Genomic DNA, 14,556 nt, shown 5'->3' with positions numbered 1-14,556 from the left:
CAGGAGAACAGGGGAGAGGGGGGGGGGGGTGTGCTCACATCACTGGCCAGCTTCTCATAGTCCTCCATCAGCTGCTCATTCTCTTGGTTGACGGCCAGCACCTTGCAGATCCTGTTGGCCGCCGTCTCCGCCTGGAAGACGAGGACGATGGGAGAAAGAGGGTGAGATGCAGGAACGTCACAGAGCTCTGGTGCTACTCTGAGTTTGTGTCTGTACCTGGGGTGGGCTGCATGAAACTAAAGCAATGCCTCTGATTTATTTTGACTTGCATATCTGCCTACGCTACAGGTCATTTGCCAAATAAGCAGTTTTTTGGGGGATGAAGCGATAATACTGCAAGTTAAGTAAAAACAGGGCGTCCTGCTGTTTGCTGGTAAACTTGTTTTTCTGTCTGAGTGTCACCAAAATGTCCCTAAATTAATATTCTCTTTCCTGCAGGACGGACTCCATAGAGAGTCGTCACAGTGAACCTGCTGTCAGGAGCAGGGGCACCTTCCTCTCTGCACCACTGTCTTTTTATAGAACAGCAGCACACAGTGTGTTATTTCAGCCTCTGAGCCGACACACAGGGACCAGAGGAGGAAAGAAAAGAGGATCCTGAGAGAATAGGAAAATAAAACCAGCCCAGAGGGAGAGGAGGGGGGGGGGAGAGAAAAGAGAAAGGCTCATCCATGACACAACACTTCCTCAACACAGCCTGTCATTCCTCATCGGCTGGGTTCAGGACTGAGGAGAGACTGTGGTCAGGGAACTCACTGAAAACACCAGCAAAGGTTTTCATAGTGGAAACAGAGGCAGAGATTCAAGCAACATGCAGAAAGTCTGGATCATTTACAAATGTTCAGGTCAAAGAGCCTCAGATAATATAAATTTGATAACTTAAAAAGAAAAGTATAAAAACAAAACCTTCACTTATGGGCAAAAGTGACATTTATGGTGATAATTATCGATATCAGCTGTTCAATTGTCATATTATTGTTGCTTGTTTTGGTGGTTATCTGTGATTGTTTAAAAAAAAAATTAAGATCACAGTGATTGCTAACGTTGGGTCATGTATATGGATGGTGATAACTCAGGTTTGTGGACCGCACTTTGTTGAACGCTGTGATATTTTTGCTTATAAAATTTCATCCTGTAATAAATAAGTTGGACTTTCTTTTTTATTTTTCTCATTAATAAATCATCTCAGTGACGCATTCTGGATCTCAGTGAATCTCTGTTTAGATTTTCAGCTACTTTTTTTGTTTATTCAATGAACCAGAATATTTATCCACTTTTTCTTCTGAGAGCTGTTACACTACAGGAGTGGAGCTGCTGGAGCCAGGAGTCAATAAGTAGTAATTAAAATGACTTCACATGTGGTCTTTAAACTTAGAATAAATAGTAATATGGATTTTAAGTGATATGTTTATTGATATGGAGGGATTTGGCCTCATCACCCAGCTCTACACTGAATCAACCCAAACTGCACCACTATCATTTCCCTTATAAAAAAAAGCTGGACAGGGAAACACGTGGACTCAAAACAGAGTGTAACCTGCAGCCGTGTCCTTTTAGAGAGAACAGAGCCACACTGAGGTCGACTGGAATCTTCCCTCCCACAGCTCAGAGCCTGGAGTCCCACACAGACGACAGCTTCCAGCCTCCTTTGTGAAAAGATCACGGGGGGAAACTTGGCTCGGTCGGAGACGAGCTGCGGGGGGGCTCCAACGGGAGCAGCAGGCCGGCTGCCTTAAAAGGAGAGCCAGGATGTGCAGGTCGTGCTTCTGTGAGCAAATGTTTGCACACTCGGCTGTTTACTGAAAAGCCCCGACAGCCAGGAGCTCCCCTATGAACGACTCTGTCCTGACATCACAGGCAAAGCACACAGGGAGTGATTATTTGATTATCAGAGCAGAAGCTATCTTTAGTGTTTCTCTGTGAGCCAAGTTTGGACATGATATTATAGATATGTTTAAATCAAGGATCAGCATGTTGACTTCTCTAGAAGTTTTCCATTACACAATTTAAAAAAGTTTATCGCCAATTGCAAGTTCCTTTATCACCTCTATTTCAGTTAAAATATTAATAATAATACAGAAATTGCACTTAATTGGTTACTCAGCAGGAAAACGTGAACACTTACATTTCCAGATATATATCACAGTAATGTTTCAGTTATCAGTCGTGTGATTGATTAGATTGATTGATGAGATTTTCCTTGTTCATGTTGTATTGAAGCTCTTCTATTAAAATGTTTTGCTTCTTTAACTGTAACTGTAAACTCAAAACTGATATTAGATCGACTTTAAAGTGGATTTTGAATTTGCGACCTATTTGAAGTCTAACAGAAAACTACTGGTTAACTCCACTTTAACTTCTCCTTTTGTTTTCTTGACCTCCCTGCGTAACTGTAAATGTTTAAGCTTTGTCCACGTAAAATGGCAGAAAACACTAAATAACATTATATTTCTAATAGTTTAATTACTTTTCCCTCTATTACGTCAAATGTGAAGAGATTTGCTCTTAAAGACCATAATTAGCTTCAGAGCACCCTACGTGTGGAATGTGTTTGCAGTTTGTAAAACTGTCCACTGCTCGTTAAACCAACACGCAATCTCAGAAATATCACAATGTCAGTGAGCTCAGAGCTAAATGTTACTCTGGATTTTCATCATTCAGGTTATGCTCCACTTGAAATTCATTAAATTCCTGAAATGAGTCCGATGTTCAGTATTTGGCGTTAAAAAAACACCAATTACTGTTGAATGAGAACATTTTATTCTCCCAAAAAACTTTAAACCCTTAGTAAAATTCATATTGAAGGTTTTGTACGGCCTGAAGTTGTCATTGTTGGTGTTGCAGGGTCAGATTGTGTTATCACACTCGAGCGGTGAAAAACAAATATTGGCAAATTCCGGCTGAAGCTGATCTGTGATTCGCTGCCAGCCGCTCACTTTGGCGAGTGCTCGCTCATTGTTTGGTTCTGTTGTTGTTGTTTGTTTGTTGTTTCCATGTCTCACCTTCTGCTTGCCTGAGAACGCGTGGTAGTAACACGACACATAAGTCATGACGGCCTTCTCATCTGGCCTCAAGGTGCTAATGATATCTGCCCAGGGAACAGAGGAAGGGGGGGAGAGGACAGAGGAGAGAAAAAAAAGCATAAGAGTAAAAGAGTGCAGAGACACAGGGGGCCAGCGGGGGGCGTAATCACAAGAGGAGGCAGCAGTGTGTGTGTGTGGGGGGGGGGGGGGCAAAAGTCGTCTCCAGTCCACCAATGAAAATCGTGGTTTTCTTTTTAAATAATTTAGAATAAGTGACAAGATCTAAGTTGGAGGTGGGAGGATGAAGTGGAAAGTGCTTCTGGTGGTTTGTCTTAAAATATCAGCGACATCATTCCTTCCTTTGAGTTCCTGAACTTTTAAACAGTTTCCTCGCTGAGTGTCCTCCTGCACTTCTGACCTGGGATGCAATCTGCCGTCCAGCTGGAGTTTGGCTGGAGTAGACCACGCCCATCCACACTCTGCAGCTATAAACACAGACAGTGGAGCTCCAACACAGCTGTGAGGAGAAGCTCTCTGCAGCAGGGAGCCGCTCCACCGAACCTGGCTCTTATGTAACTCCTGCTTTGAGATCCTCTGCTGTTCCCCGGCTGTCTGAGAGGAGGAGGCCCCCTCCTGCCTCCTGCCTCCTGCCTCCTGCCTCCTGCCTCCTGCCTCCTGAGGGGCTTCAAGGTCGCTGTCAAACTGACAATGACCCGTTATCCACCCGAGAGAGTCGGAGGCAGAACTTCTCTCCTGCAGAGAAACAGGGAAACGGCCTCCTGGTGAAGCCACACAGCACAGATCCTTTGTTAAAGAATCACCGGTTTGATTCCCGGCTGTGAAGGGCCGCTTTTTAATTTCATCCTCCACCCTCCATTACACCTGTCACTCTCAGGGCCGAGCAGAACAACACCGTCAGGCCAGCGTGTCGCTCTTCATCAGCAACTGTGGTTTGCATCACAGCCAATCATCATCACTTATCAGATAAACGCCACCGCACCTCCCTCTCCACTCAGGGAACAAAACCCTGATCAGAAGTGAGTCCGAGGGGGGTGCGGCTACAACCAGGTGGACCGGAGACACATTGTGCTCATCGCTTCTAAGACAGCTGTCGTCCCATCATGCAATTGGTGGCGGGAACCATGCGGAAAGTGAAGGAGAGTGACCCCTGCAGGGGGCGTGGTGCACTGCAGAGAGAAAAGGAGCCCTGTGAGGAGAAACCCAAGGAGGAGGGGAGTGAGTAGGAGGAAGAGGAGGAGGAGGAGGAGGAAGGAGACGCTGCATCCAGGATACCTTCTGGGCGCCTGAGAAGGCGTGGTAGAAGCTAGAGACGTAGGTCATGATCGCCTTCTCGTCCGGACGGGCAGTGCCCACAATGTCTGCGGGGGAAGAGAGGAGGTCAGGGAGGGGGTGGAGGATGGAGGGGAGGGGGGAGGGGGGGGTCGTAGGTTGTTGTTAAACAGAGAACAAATACATGAAGAAACAGGAAGTGGATCCGCGGCTCGGCTCTTCACATCAACAATAAGCAGAGTGTCGTGGTCCAGATGTGTTCTGGACGACCCCTGAAGGTTTCAACTTATTTTCATTAAGAGAACTGAATATGTACGATAGGACAGAAATTTAATGTTTGTGTTCCTGTGTGTGCACAGCTGCGTGTGTGGGTCACAACATTGTCTCCCAGGTCACTGAAAAAGACAAGTTGTGTCTGTGTTTTTAAAGATGTGATTCCCACGACTGGGACGAGACGTCGGGTCACACAAAGCCAAAGCAAACTTCAGCCTCACGTGATCAATAAACAGGGGAGAAAGAACAACATGGTGGGAGAGAGAGAGAGAGAGAGTGGGTCTTTCTCTCCGCTCATGTTTGTTCTCTGCAGATTCCTCTGGAAGCAACGGGTCCGTCTCCACCGATGTGTGATGCACTAGTGAACGTGAGAGGAGATGTGCTACGTGTAGGAATGTGAGGAATGTGAAGAAGAAGAAGAAAACGTGGAGCTCTGTCCTCTGTACACCTGGAGAGTTACTGCAGGAGAGCAGACGAGTATTTTATGTCTTTGAAACACGATAACGTCTCCTCGTCCTCACGTCACTGTGTTAACTCCCCCCCCCCCTCCCCACCGCCTGTTCACCTTCTGCGTCCAACATCTTGGGGATGTCCAGGTACTTCTCTGCCACGTCGAACGCTGTGTTCAGGTTGGTCATGGGGTCGTCCTGTGAGGAGACAGACAATCAGATCCTCTCTATGTCCCTGAACTGACCGGCTCCTACAGTGCTGCCATTTCACAGTACGACAACGAAACACAATAAACCTCTTTATCAAACGCCATAAGTGATCATTTATCAGGTTTAAGTATTCATATTTATATGTGTGTTTATATATTTATCTCGCTCATAGTGTATTAATCGTTCTTATATCATACAATACCTCCTAATCAGTACTATTCCATATATATTTCTAAGTGTACCTATCTTATTTATTTACAAATTTCACTTCACTTTTTTACTTTAAATATGCACAATACACTTTTACTGCCTTTTCTGCACTTCTGTTAAGATTCTAAACTGCATTTTGTTGTATAAGTACTTGTACTGTGCAATGACAATAAAGTTGAATCCAATCTAAACTAAAAGAACTTGTACAATTTTTATTTTTAAAATATTTATTCTGTTTTTGTTTAATTAGAGCAACATTATTGCAAAATACCTTATATTATTCCTTATATACTTTGCAACTTGTTAAACAATTAGTGCGTAAAACTATTTTAATTATCCTTTTATCATTTAAGTAATTCCTTGAGAAAAAAAAACAACTTTAAACCCGAGTTTCAGCCTCGGACGTGAGGATTTGATATTTTCATTTGTTGTGCATGATAGTAAACATTTGCAGATATGTTAAACATTTATTAAAGTGCATTGATTAAAACATATCATTGAATAAGGCATCAACTCTGTTATAGTTCTGTCTAGATACTTTCTCTCAATGATAGAGGAAAGGAAAGTATAATTATGTCAATGACAAAATCAATCATTCATTTTTAACAATATTTATAAGCAATATCTGGATATGACAACAGCCCTAATGGCCCCTGAGTTGCTTCTCTATGTCCAGTTTGACGGTCGCTCACCTTGCGCAGTTTCCCGTAGTCGATGAGCTCTGGACGGTGTCGGTGAATGAGTGCACAGAATCCCAAACCGTCTTTCCAGCTGAAACAGACAGAGCGAGACGGAGACACGGCTGTGATCAGGTGAAGGGAAACACGATGAGATGAGGAGAAGACAAAGGCTTTGGTCTCTAATTTAGTTTTGTGGGGGCAGAGACGTCAGTTTCCAAAAAGCTGGAAACCTAGGAACATGGACCCATCGAATTATTCTCAAGAACCACGATATAATTGGTAATTGCAGTTGGATGCAGTCATTCAAGTTTATTTATAAACTGAAGTTGAGTGTATTATTTTTAATTTGTAAATGTTAAAACACACTCGGCTGTATTTGCCAGATTAAAGCTGCCAAAGTCCGGACATGTTCCTGAAAGTTTCCAGACGGACTGTAGGCGAGGACACGTTTGTAAAATGTCCAGAAAGTGTCAGAGCGAGCGAGTGGACATGTCGATGACTTTTCTGGCTCCCAACAGACAGGAAGCTATAAGAAAACAAATATCTCATGAAAAACACGAAGAAGATGCCGACAACACACACACGGACTTCATGTCGGGAAAAAGCTCAAGTTAAGGAAGTTATATTTGTGGCCACTTGGAGGCAGCACAACAAACTGTGAACGCAGCTTTGACTTATATAAGTTAATATCAGAATTAAACAGTTGCAACAGACATGAACCAACAAGAGTGTTAATCAAAGTCGTGTTCTGGTTTCATGGCGGAGGCAGGGTTTATGACCGATACTGCAGCCAGCCAATAGGCGGCGATCAAGACGATTTGGCTTCACTTTGGGGGAAGCCGTCACGTCATCCATCTTTATATCTATAGTGTTAAACAACTGCTGGTAGAAATATCCGAGTCTTTAGCTGCTGAATGCTCCTCTGTTGGTCACAGCAGGTCACTAACTCTGTTTCCTGCTGAGCAGGAAGCCAGCGACAGGTTTATGAAGCGTTTTTCTGCTGAAAACAGCTGCTGACGCAAACAAACCCAAACTGTGAAAGTGAACCCGAGCTTAAAAACATATATTCTGTTGGGAGTGAGAGGAGTGAAGATAGAAATGTACAAGGTAAGCACTTGTTCCATTAACGCAGCCAAATTTAAACTGCAGCATAAGAACCTTTTTCTGTAAATCAATGATTATGTGTTTAATTAGCTGGAAGACATATTTTTGGTTTATCCTCTCGTGCTCCATCGATTAGCAGACTGTCTGAACGCAGCTCGGTGGGATGCTGCAGAGCAAATCTCAATCTGGAAGAGTGGCGGAAGATTTACGTGCAGCAAGCGGGTTATTTAAACGTATTACCTGCCATAAAAGAAAGTGCTTTTAATGTACAAGAGCGGCTTTTACACGGCGACTGTTATTCCTGAAGCAGCAGCACTTGAGTGCTTCAGAGAAGAATGAACCACCTCAGCCCTATCTCCTCCGGTTCCTCTCATCTCGGGACGGAGATGCACCTCTATCATCTCTCACAGAGCGACCACATCAAACAGCTCGGCTCTGACAGCCCCCCCCCCATCATCAGACCTCTCCCTTTCCCTTCCACTGAAGTGACCTCGCCTCCACCTCTCCACCCTCGCCTCAGCTTTCATCCACATCTGAGGATCACTGTGGTCTTCTTTCAATAATTCAGAGCGGGCGTCCTGCATCGTGGGTTCAGCGCCCACTGAACGCACTCAGGGCAGAAACATCCAGACAGGATGAACCACTTTGTAAATTTGATTAACTGCCTGCGTGCAACAAATCTACTGATAGAAATCTGAATTGCCCCCCCCCCCCCCGGCTGCTCTGGTTTATGAGAACACGTCTGCTGCTGCTTCAGCTCTGCTCAACATCACCACCGTCTGAGGCCTCCACTGTTCTCAGGAACCGATTCTGACATTTTATATGTGCGTAATCCTGGTGGTAGATTTCTCGTAAAAAATCCCAAAGTATTCCAGACAAACCACATTTTAATGGATAACAGTGTGTGTGAGAGAATAGCTGCAGGATTGAGGGATTTGTATTTTTAAAGGTGGCGATGTTGTATCTTAAGCTTAGACGGAAATATCCAGAGTTGTGATTGTTTTGTGTAATTTACAAAAACATAATTTTTTTATTTAACCTTTTAAAAGTTGTATTATTTATTATTTAAAGTATTGGTCAATTATTTATTTACAACTAAAAAAACATTACAACCCTTTTTTATTAAGGTCTCAGAAAGTGGTAATGGTTTGTCTTTTATTTTGAAAAAGTCTCATCCTTCCATCCTATGAACCGAAAACGCAGGTTTTACATCTCAGACCTGATCTGATCTCACTTTAAAAGTCTGGAAAAATAAATTACAGTTAAGAGTAAGTTATTTATATCAACGCTCCCCAAGTCAGCAAACTCTTAAAACAGTGGGATAAAAAACAGCTTGTTTACAGGGCTTGTAAATAAAAACACTTTTGTTTACGAGTACTGTAAAGTGGTTCAGGTATCATCAGGAGGTGTAAAATAAAGAGGAGTCAAACACGAACGTGCAGCACAGTGAGTTTTAAGAGCGGTGTCTCTGCATGTGAATAAAATGAGCTGCATCTGAAAACCTTACCTGATGTGGAAGTTCTGGATGTTGACATTCTTGTAGGGTGCAGTCTTCCTCTGGCACCACAACAGGAGGCCTTCTTTGGCAGATGTCTCTGCAGTTGGGAAGAAGGGATCATTGTGAAGTTGGAGAAACTCTCGGGCTTTTTCACTTTGACCGACTCTCCACTAATCCCAGTTTAGCGGTGGATTAAGCGGAGGTGAAGTGAATGGGAAGCATGTGTGTGATTGCTCGGGATGTTTGGTGCTCTCCGGTTTCCAGCGGAGGCCGAGGGGTGTCTGGTGTTGTGTCGTCACCAAACAGCGAAAGTGAAACACACTGAGAAGAGACTGTGTTTTAATCTGAAGCTGAACCGATCAAGGCCTGATCACTTCTGACATCTGGAATTGGATTACACTTTAAGGGCATTATATACGTTAACCAAGGAGACGACCATATCATCAACATTTCCATGTGCAAAGGAAAAGAGTCGTCTGTGAAACATTCACATTCGAATGATCCTGAGTCTGATTCTGGTGTCGTGACAAAGATCTGGAGACACGGAGACTCTGAGTCAATGAAAAGTGTTTTCAATTGCAAATGAAGACAGTGAGCAGAGGCCTTTTGAATAAAGAGGATGAACTTGTGGAAGTGTTCTCACACACACACACACACACACACAGACACACACACACACACACACGTTACCTTCCACAGAAATGTCTTGGATGGCAAAGCGGAGGATTATGGTCCAGATCATTCCCAGGGTCATCTTAGCGTTTCCATCTACGATCTCTGGAAAAGAAAAAGAAAAACGATTTAGAATCAATCTATCTATGTATCTATCTATCTATCTATATATCCATCTTTCTATCTATCTATCTATCTATCTATCTATCTATCTATCTATCTATCTATCTCTCCATCTATCTCTCCATCTATCTATCTGTCTATCTATCTATCTGTCTATATATTTATCTATCTATCTATCTCTCCATCTATCTATCTATCGTCTATCTATCTCTCCATCTATCTATCGTCTATCTATCTGTCTGTCTATCTGTCTCTATCTATCTATCTATCGTCTATCTGTCTATCTATCTGTTCATCTATCTATATCTATCTATATCTATCTATCTATCTATCTATCTATCTATCTCTCCATATATCTATCTATCTATCTCTCCATATATCTATCTATCTATCTCTCCATATATCTATCTATCTATCTCTCCATCTATCTATCGTCTATCTATCTGTCTATCTATCTATCTATCTGTCTATCTGTTCATCTATCTATCTATCTATTTATCTATCCATCTATCCATCTATCCATCTATCCATCTATCTATCTATCCATCTATCCATCTATCTGTACAGTAGCACATAAACCTTTAATTATTCTCAGCAAAAAGCTTTTTAGTCTTCTCCTCTCAGAAGACTCATTTATCTCATGAAGATCTGATGATCTGTTGATTCCTTTGAGCCGGTGAGTATAACACCTTCATGAATGAGAAGTGAGACGTGATGATTCACTCATCTGAGCCTGAACCTGCTAAGCTGTCGATCAGCTGATCTGAAGCCTGTGAAAAAAACGCCTGCGTCCAGTCCTGTCTGTGTTGTCAATAATGAAAATCCCTTCCAACAGGTCCCCCTGTTTGCCCGCCTTCAATTATCATTCGGCTCTCCCTCTAATCCAATAAGGCCCCGGGGCTCGACTGTGACGGACAGGCCTGGACGGCGACATGTCAGTCAGTCGTCTGTAGGTGTAACGTGGTGTGAGTGACGGCTCGGAGTGAATTAAGAGGCAGCAAACATGGAGCTGTGTGGTTGAGGCTGACACATGCAGATACTTGTTGTGAGTCGGACCAATGAACAGGACTGATCGGCCCTGGGGAGGAACACAAATCCTGTTAAGTCCATTTGAACCTGCACCTCTTCCTCCTCCTCCTCCTCCTCCTCCTCCTCATCCTCATCCCTCACCCACAACAAACCCCCGGTGAGTCTCATGGATCTGAGCCGTCCACCCGTCTCATCCGGCCGCCACAGTGAGCACGGCGGCTCGACCAGGAGGGGATTCCAGCCCGATAATCCGTCTGGAATGCCGGTCTGGTTTATGAGCTTCTATACTGGCCTCTGTGCACTGACACAAAAAGAGTCTCCATCGTATCAAGTCACTTGTGTCTTTTATTGATTTTCTGGTTTATCTTTGCTTCTATAACAAAGGACAATGGAAATCTTCAGGTTTTGGTCTTTGATGGAGTTGGTCAGACAAAGTGAACACATCTCTTCAGGCTGGGAGAATATAGATATTTACCATTAAGTCAAATCTGAAATGTTGATAAATGAAATCTGTATTATTGTACTTTTGTACAAGGGCTATTTTATGAAATTTAACCAAACTCTCTAAAACCATGAAACCTATGAAAATGAAAACCCTAAATCTTTGTTTGTTCTCTTTGCACCATGTCAGCTGATTTGTTTGTTGTTCAAACTTTGTCCTCCTCCCAGTTTCTTTTAACCTGTTGGTGTATGACGGTGAAAAGGTCAGAGGTCAACCTCATTAGGGCGTCGAGAACAGACCCAGACCTTCGAGAGAACCAGATCCCAGTGTATTTAACTGGGATTTGACTCATTTATAAGAGTTCTTATCCTTAAAAGGGTTTAGTTCTCTTAAAAAATCCAAAATAACTTATATAATATTTCATTGCATGCTCCTTGAGTTGTTTGGACATTCAGACAGTTTCAGTTTCTGGCAATAGAAGTGTAGAAACAGAGGAGCCAGATGGACCAAGACAAGAAAATGTCATATTTCAGAGTTTTGAGCACCACAGTCGACTTTCTGTTCCCCTTCGTTGGACTGGGACGGCAGAACCAAGTCTCACAGACCGATATCTCAAAAGCTTGGCACTCGGAACTCAAACTGTCTGCACGGCTGAATCCCACAAGGACTTTAATTTAGTGTAAACTGACACTTTAAGATCCTTCGAATATTTTGAACCCAGCGAGTGGAGAGGCACTTTGAAGTTTCTGTTTGCAGCACATGTGCAAACCCTGTTTATTTCAGACAAGGCCAGAGGGGAAAGTGCTGTTGTGAAAGAGGGAGGTCGGTGGATATTAGGAGCGAGAGAGAGAGAGAGAGAGAGAGAGTAGAGTGTTTACTCTGCTAAAGACTTGTTTACTCTCCGATGGGAGGAGGACGGACGTCCCTGAGTTATTTGTGCTGAACAATGAGCAGCCTCAGGCCCCGAGGGGGATTGCTGATCCTAAAATCTACTTGCAGAAAACGCACCGCAAAGCACAACCTCCACCAGAACCGTCTCAAATAAGGATCCCATTAAGTCCATGGTAATGAGAGGGGAAGTGGGAAAGGGAGACTACATCACACATAACCCTTCACAACAGAGTGGTACTGGTTTGGCTGAAGACCTAATTGGAGTATTTTTGTACAGTGTGGTAGAAGCACATAAGTTAATGAGTCACTCACCCTCTGCACCGATAGACACCAGCTTCACTCCTTTACCGGCGATGAAGTCAAGTGCTTTATTCACGTTGGAGATCTTGTGGACCCTCATCTTGCCTCTCTCTGGTTTGGCCAAGCGTTCGCCTGAGAGGAGAAAACAGAACATTTGAAATGGAGGATGAGGAGCCCGTCTGACTCTTCCTCCTCCTCCACAGCATTTACCGTGAACAACATTTACAAAATGGTGCAAAGGCCAAACAAATTGAATTGAGGTGATGTCTTATTTTGCCAGAGCACAGCGTCCGTAAACAGCTTTTCAACATCTTATCATATTTCCTGTTGGGGAAAGTGGTTTTTCAATTTCTTTCAAAGAGTTGGAAGCTGAGCGATTGATGCCACCTTGCATCCAGTCCTTAAGAAGCTAAAGCCAAGAGAAACGTCTGATTCTCTCCAACAAACTGTGGTTTTACGCTTCAGTTTCTTTGCATGTTAGTTAAAGAATTTTCTCTTTTGTCTTCCAACTCCACACTAATGCTTTTTACCACTTCAATAAAATATGAATAATTACTTTTAAGTCCCTTTAAGTCCCTTTCATATCCAACCATTTCATTTCTGAATGAAAATATCCGTTTTAAAGGAAAATGGACATTAATTAAGTACTCCTCCTAAAATATAGAACTCCTCCTGTGATCCTCGTGGCCAAACATCAACATGTGACGCCTCTGCCCAGGCAAACTGTTTCCCCTGAGTTAATCCTGCTAAGTGAGGAGCCGAGTACCTGAGATGACCTCGAGCAGCAGCATGAGTTTCAGTCCGTCCCTGAAGTCCTCCTCGATGTTCTCGATCTGCGTGCCTGCTTTCCTCAGGTGAGAGTTACACCAAGCTGTAAACGTCTGCAGGGAAAAGGAAGGAAAATAACTTTTGTAAATTTTCATATAAATTAAATGCTGTAGGGTTTCAAACTTATTATATGTTTACTATTTGTTAGCAGTGGCACCAGTCCATCGCATTAAATCCCAGCAATCCCAGCTATCATAATCATATGAATATACTTGTCTAACTGGAAGATGGAGGTCTTGTGGGAAATCAAATAAAGCGTCAGTAGCCATGTTAGCAGTTCTGGTGTTTTGAATGCTCAGGTCAGGAAGTTCATATTCTCCCAGTGGCAATTACAGACGGTTACATCATTCACCAGCAGAGCTTGTTGCTAATTCACCAACATTAGAAAGCTGGAAGATAACAAACAAAGAACAGAGTGCAGCTCAGTGTCAGGACATTTCACTTAAATCTTCAAATCTCTATGTCGGTAATGGTGGGAATCATCAAAAGTCATAGATCCATCCTCTGGAAACCATGAATGCCCGAACAAAATATCCCGGTTATCAACCACATAATTCTCAAGATATTTCAGTTTGGACCGAAGCAGTGAAAAACACAGCCAAGCCAAACCTGACCTCTGACCTCTGGGTAGAAAGGAGCGTTCATTTTCCAAGTGGGACCAATAAAAAAAATCCCTTAATTAAATTTCAACAAACCTCTGTGGCCTATTGAAGGTGTTTTCTGTTTATTCACATGCTGTCACCTTGCACCTTTGTCTGGGACTCTAACAAGCTTAAGTCCCCCCCCCCCCCGGGGAGCCGCAGCACACTAGAGCGCTCTGTATACAGTAGGTGTAGCAGGCCCTGGATCGTCTGGCACGTGAACACGCCAATGGAAAAACATCTGAAACAGGATCTCAGCCGCCCAACAGGAGCTGGCATGAGGAGTGGGCCTGCCGCGCACCCTGCTGTGAACGCCTCTTTACGAGTTCCAGAGTTAATTACACCCGAGCCCCAAACATCAGGCAACATGTTTCCAAGGAGGAGGACCTGCAGGAGCAGAGCCAGGCGTTTATGAAAGCCAGCACTGTCTCCCTCGCTGGCCTGCCCTCGACTGCCGGGGGAACAAAAGCCACTTAAAAGTCACTGGAGAGCTCTCGTGGAACTTCTGGGATGAGGTCACTCTTAAACTTGAGTGGCATGAGGTCTACGCGGCTATCAATAAACTAAAGTGCGGAGGACACGGGGGTTTTTCAGATGTGTGCGAGTTTGTTGGCAGGTTTCAACCAATGAAAAACACTGAAGGAAGCTGCGGGTACAGCCGAAGATGTGGAGGGAAAAGGGCAGATTATATGGTGTTTTATCTGCGAGGGCAGAGCTGACAGGAGAAACCCCAGCGCTGGTGATTTATGTGTTCAACTGGCAGGCACACGCCCTCGGCCTGTTAAGCACCGTCATCCTCTAAAGTTAGTCCTGACTTAAGCTCCAAAAGGCCCTGAAATATCCCAATTAATCCGGATCAATACTCTCTTGAGGGGTTGGCCAGAGATTTGAAC

General features: G+C 43.7%; 1 protein-coding gene across 5 annotated transcripts in view; it reads right to left on the bottom strand.

Annotated features, from left to right (window-relative positions):
• The window catches only part of actn1 (actinin, alpha 1), a 43,528-nt gene that overhangs the window by 10,166 nt on the left and 18,806 nt on the right, over nt 1-14,556 (bottom strand). For 4 of the 5 annotated variants that reach the window (XM_062397180.1, XM_062397177.1, XM_062397178.1 and 1 more), the window contains exons 2-9: nt 12,961-13,075; nt 12,207-12,326; nt 9,428-9,514; nt 8,747-8,834; nt 6,148-6,226; nt 5,152-5,233; nt 4,317-4,402; nt 39-131 (exon numbers count right to left, since the gene is read on the bottom strand). In XM_062397180.1, the coding sequence (XP_062253164.1) occupies nt 39-131; nt 4,317-4,402; nt 5,152-5,233; nt 6,148-6,226; nt 8,747-8,834; nt 9,428-9,514; nt 12,207-12,326; nt 12,961-13,075 (750 nt within the window). Of the gene's footprint in view, nt 1-38; nt 132-3,002; nt 3,089-4,316; nt 4,403-5,151; nt 5,234-6,147; nt 6,227-8,746; nt 8,835-9,427; nt 9,515-12,206; nt 12,327-12,960; nt 13,076-14,556 lie in introns of all 5 variants that reach the window. The other variant, XM_062397181.1, reaches the window with a different exon arrangement.

Source organism: Platichthys flesus, chromosome 10, assembly GCF_949316205.1.
Source record: "Platichthys flesus chromosome 10, fPlaFle2.1, whole genome shotgun sequence".
Classification (NCBI taxonomy): Eukaryota; Metazoa; Chordata; class Actinopteri; order Pleuronectiformes; family Pleuronectidae; genus Platichthys; species Platichthys flesus.
This window is presented reverse-complemented; position numbering and strand designations above follow the sequence as displayed.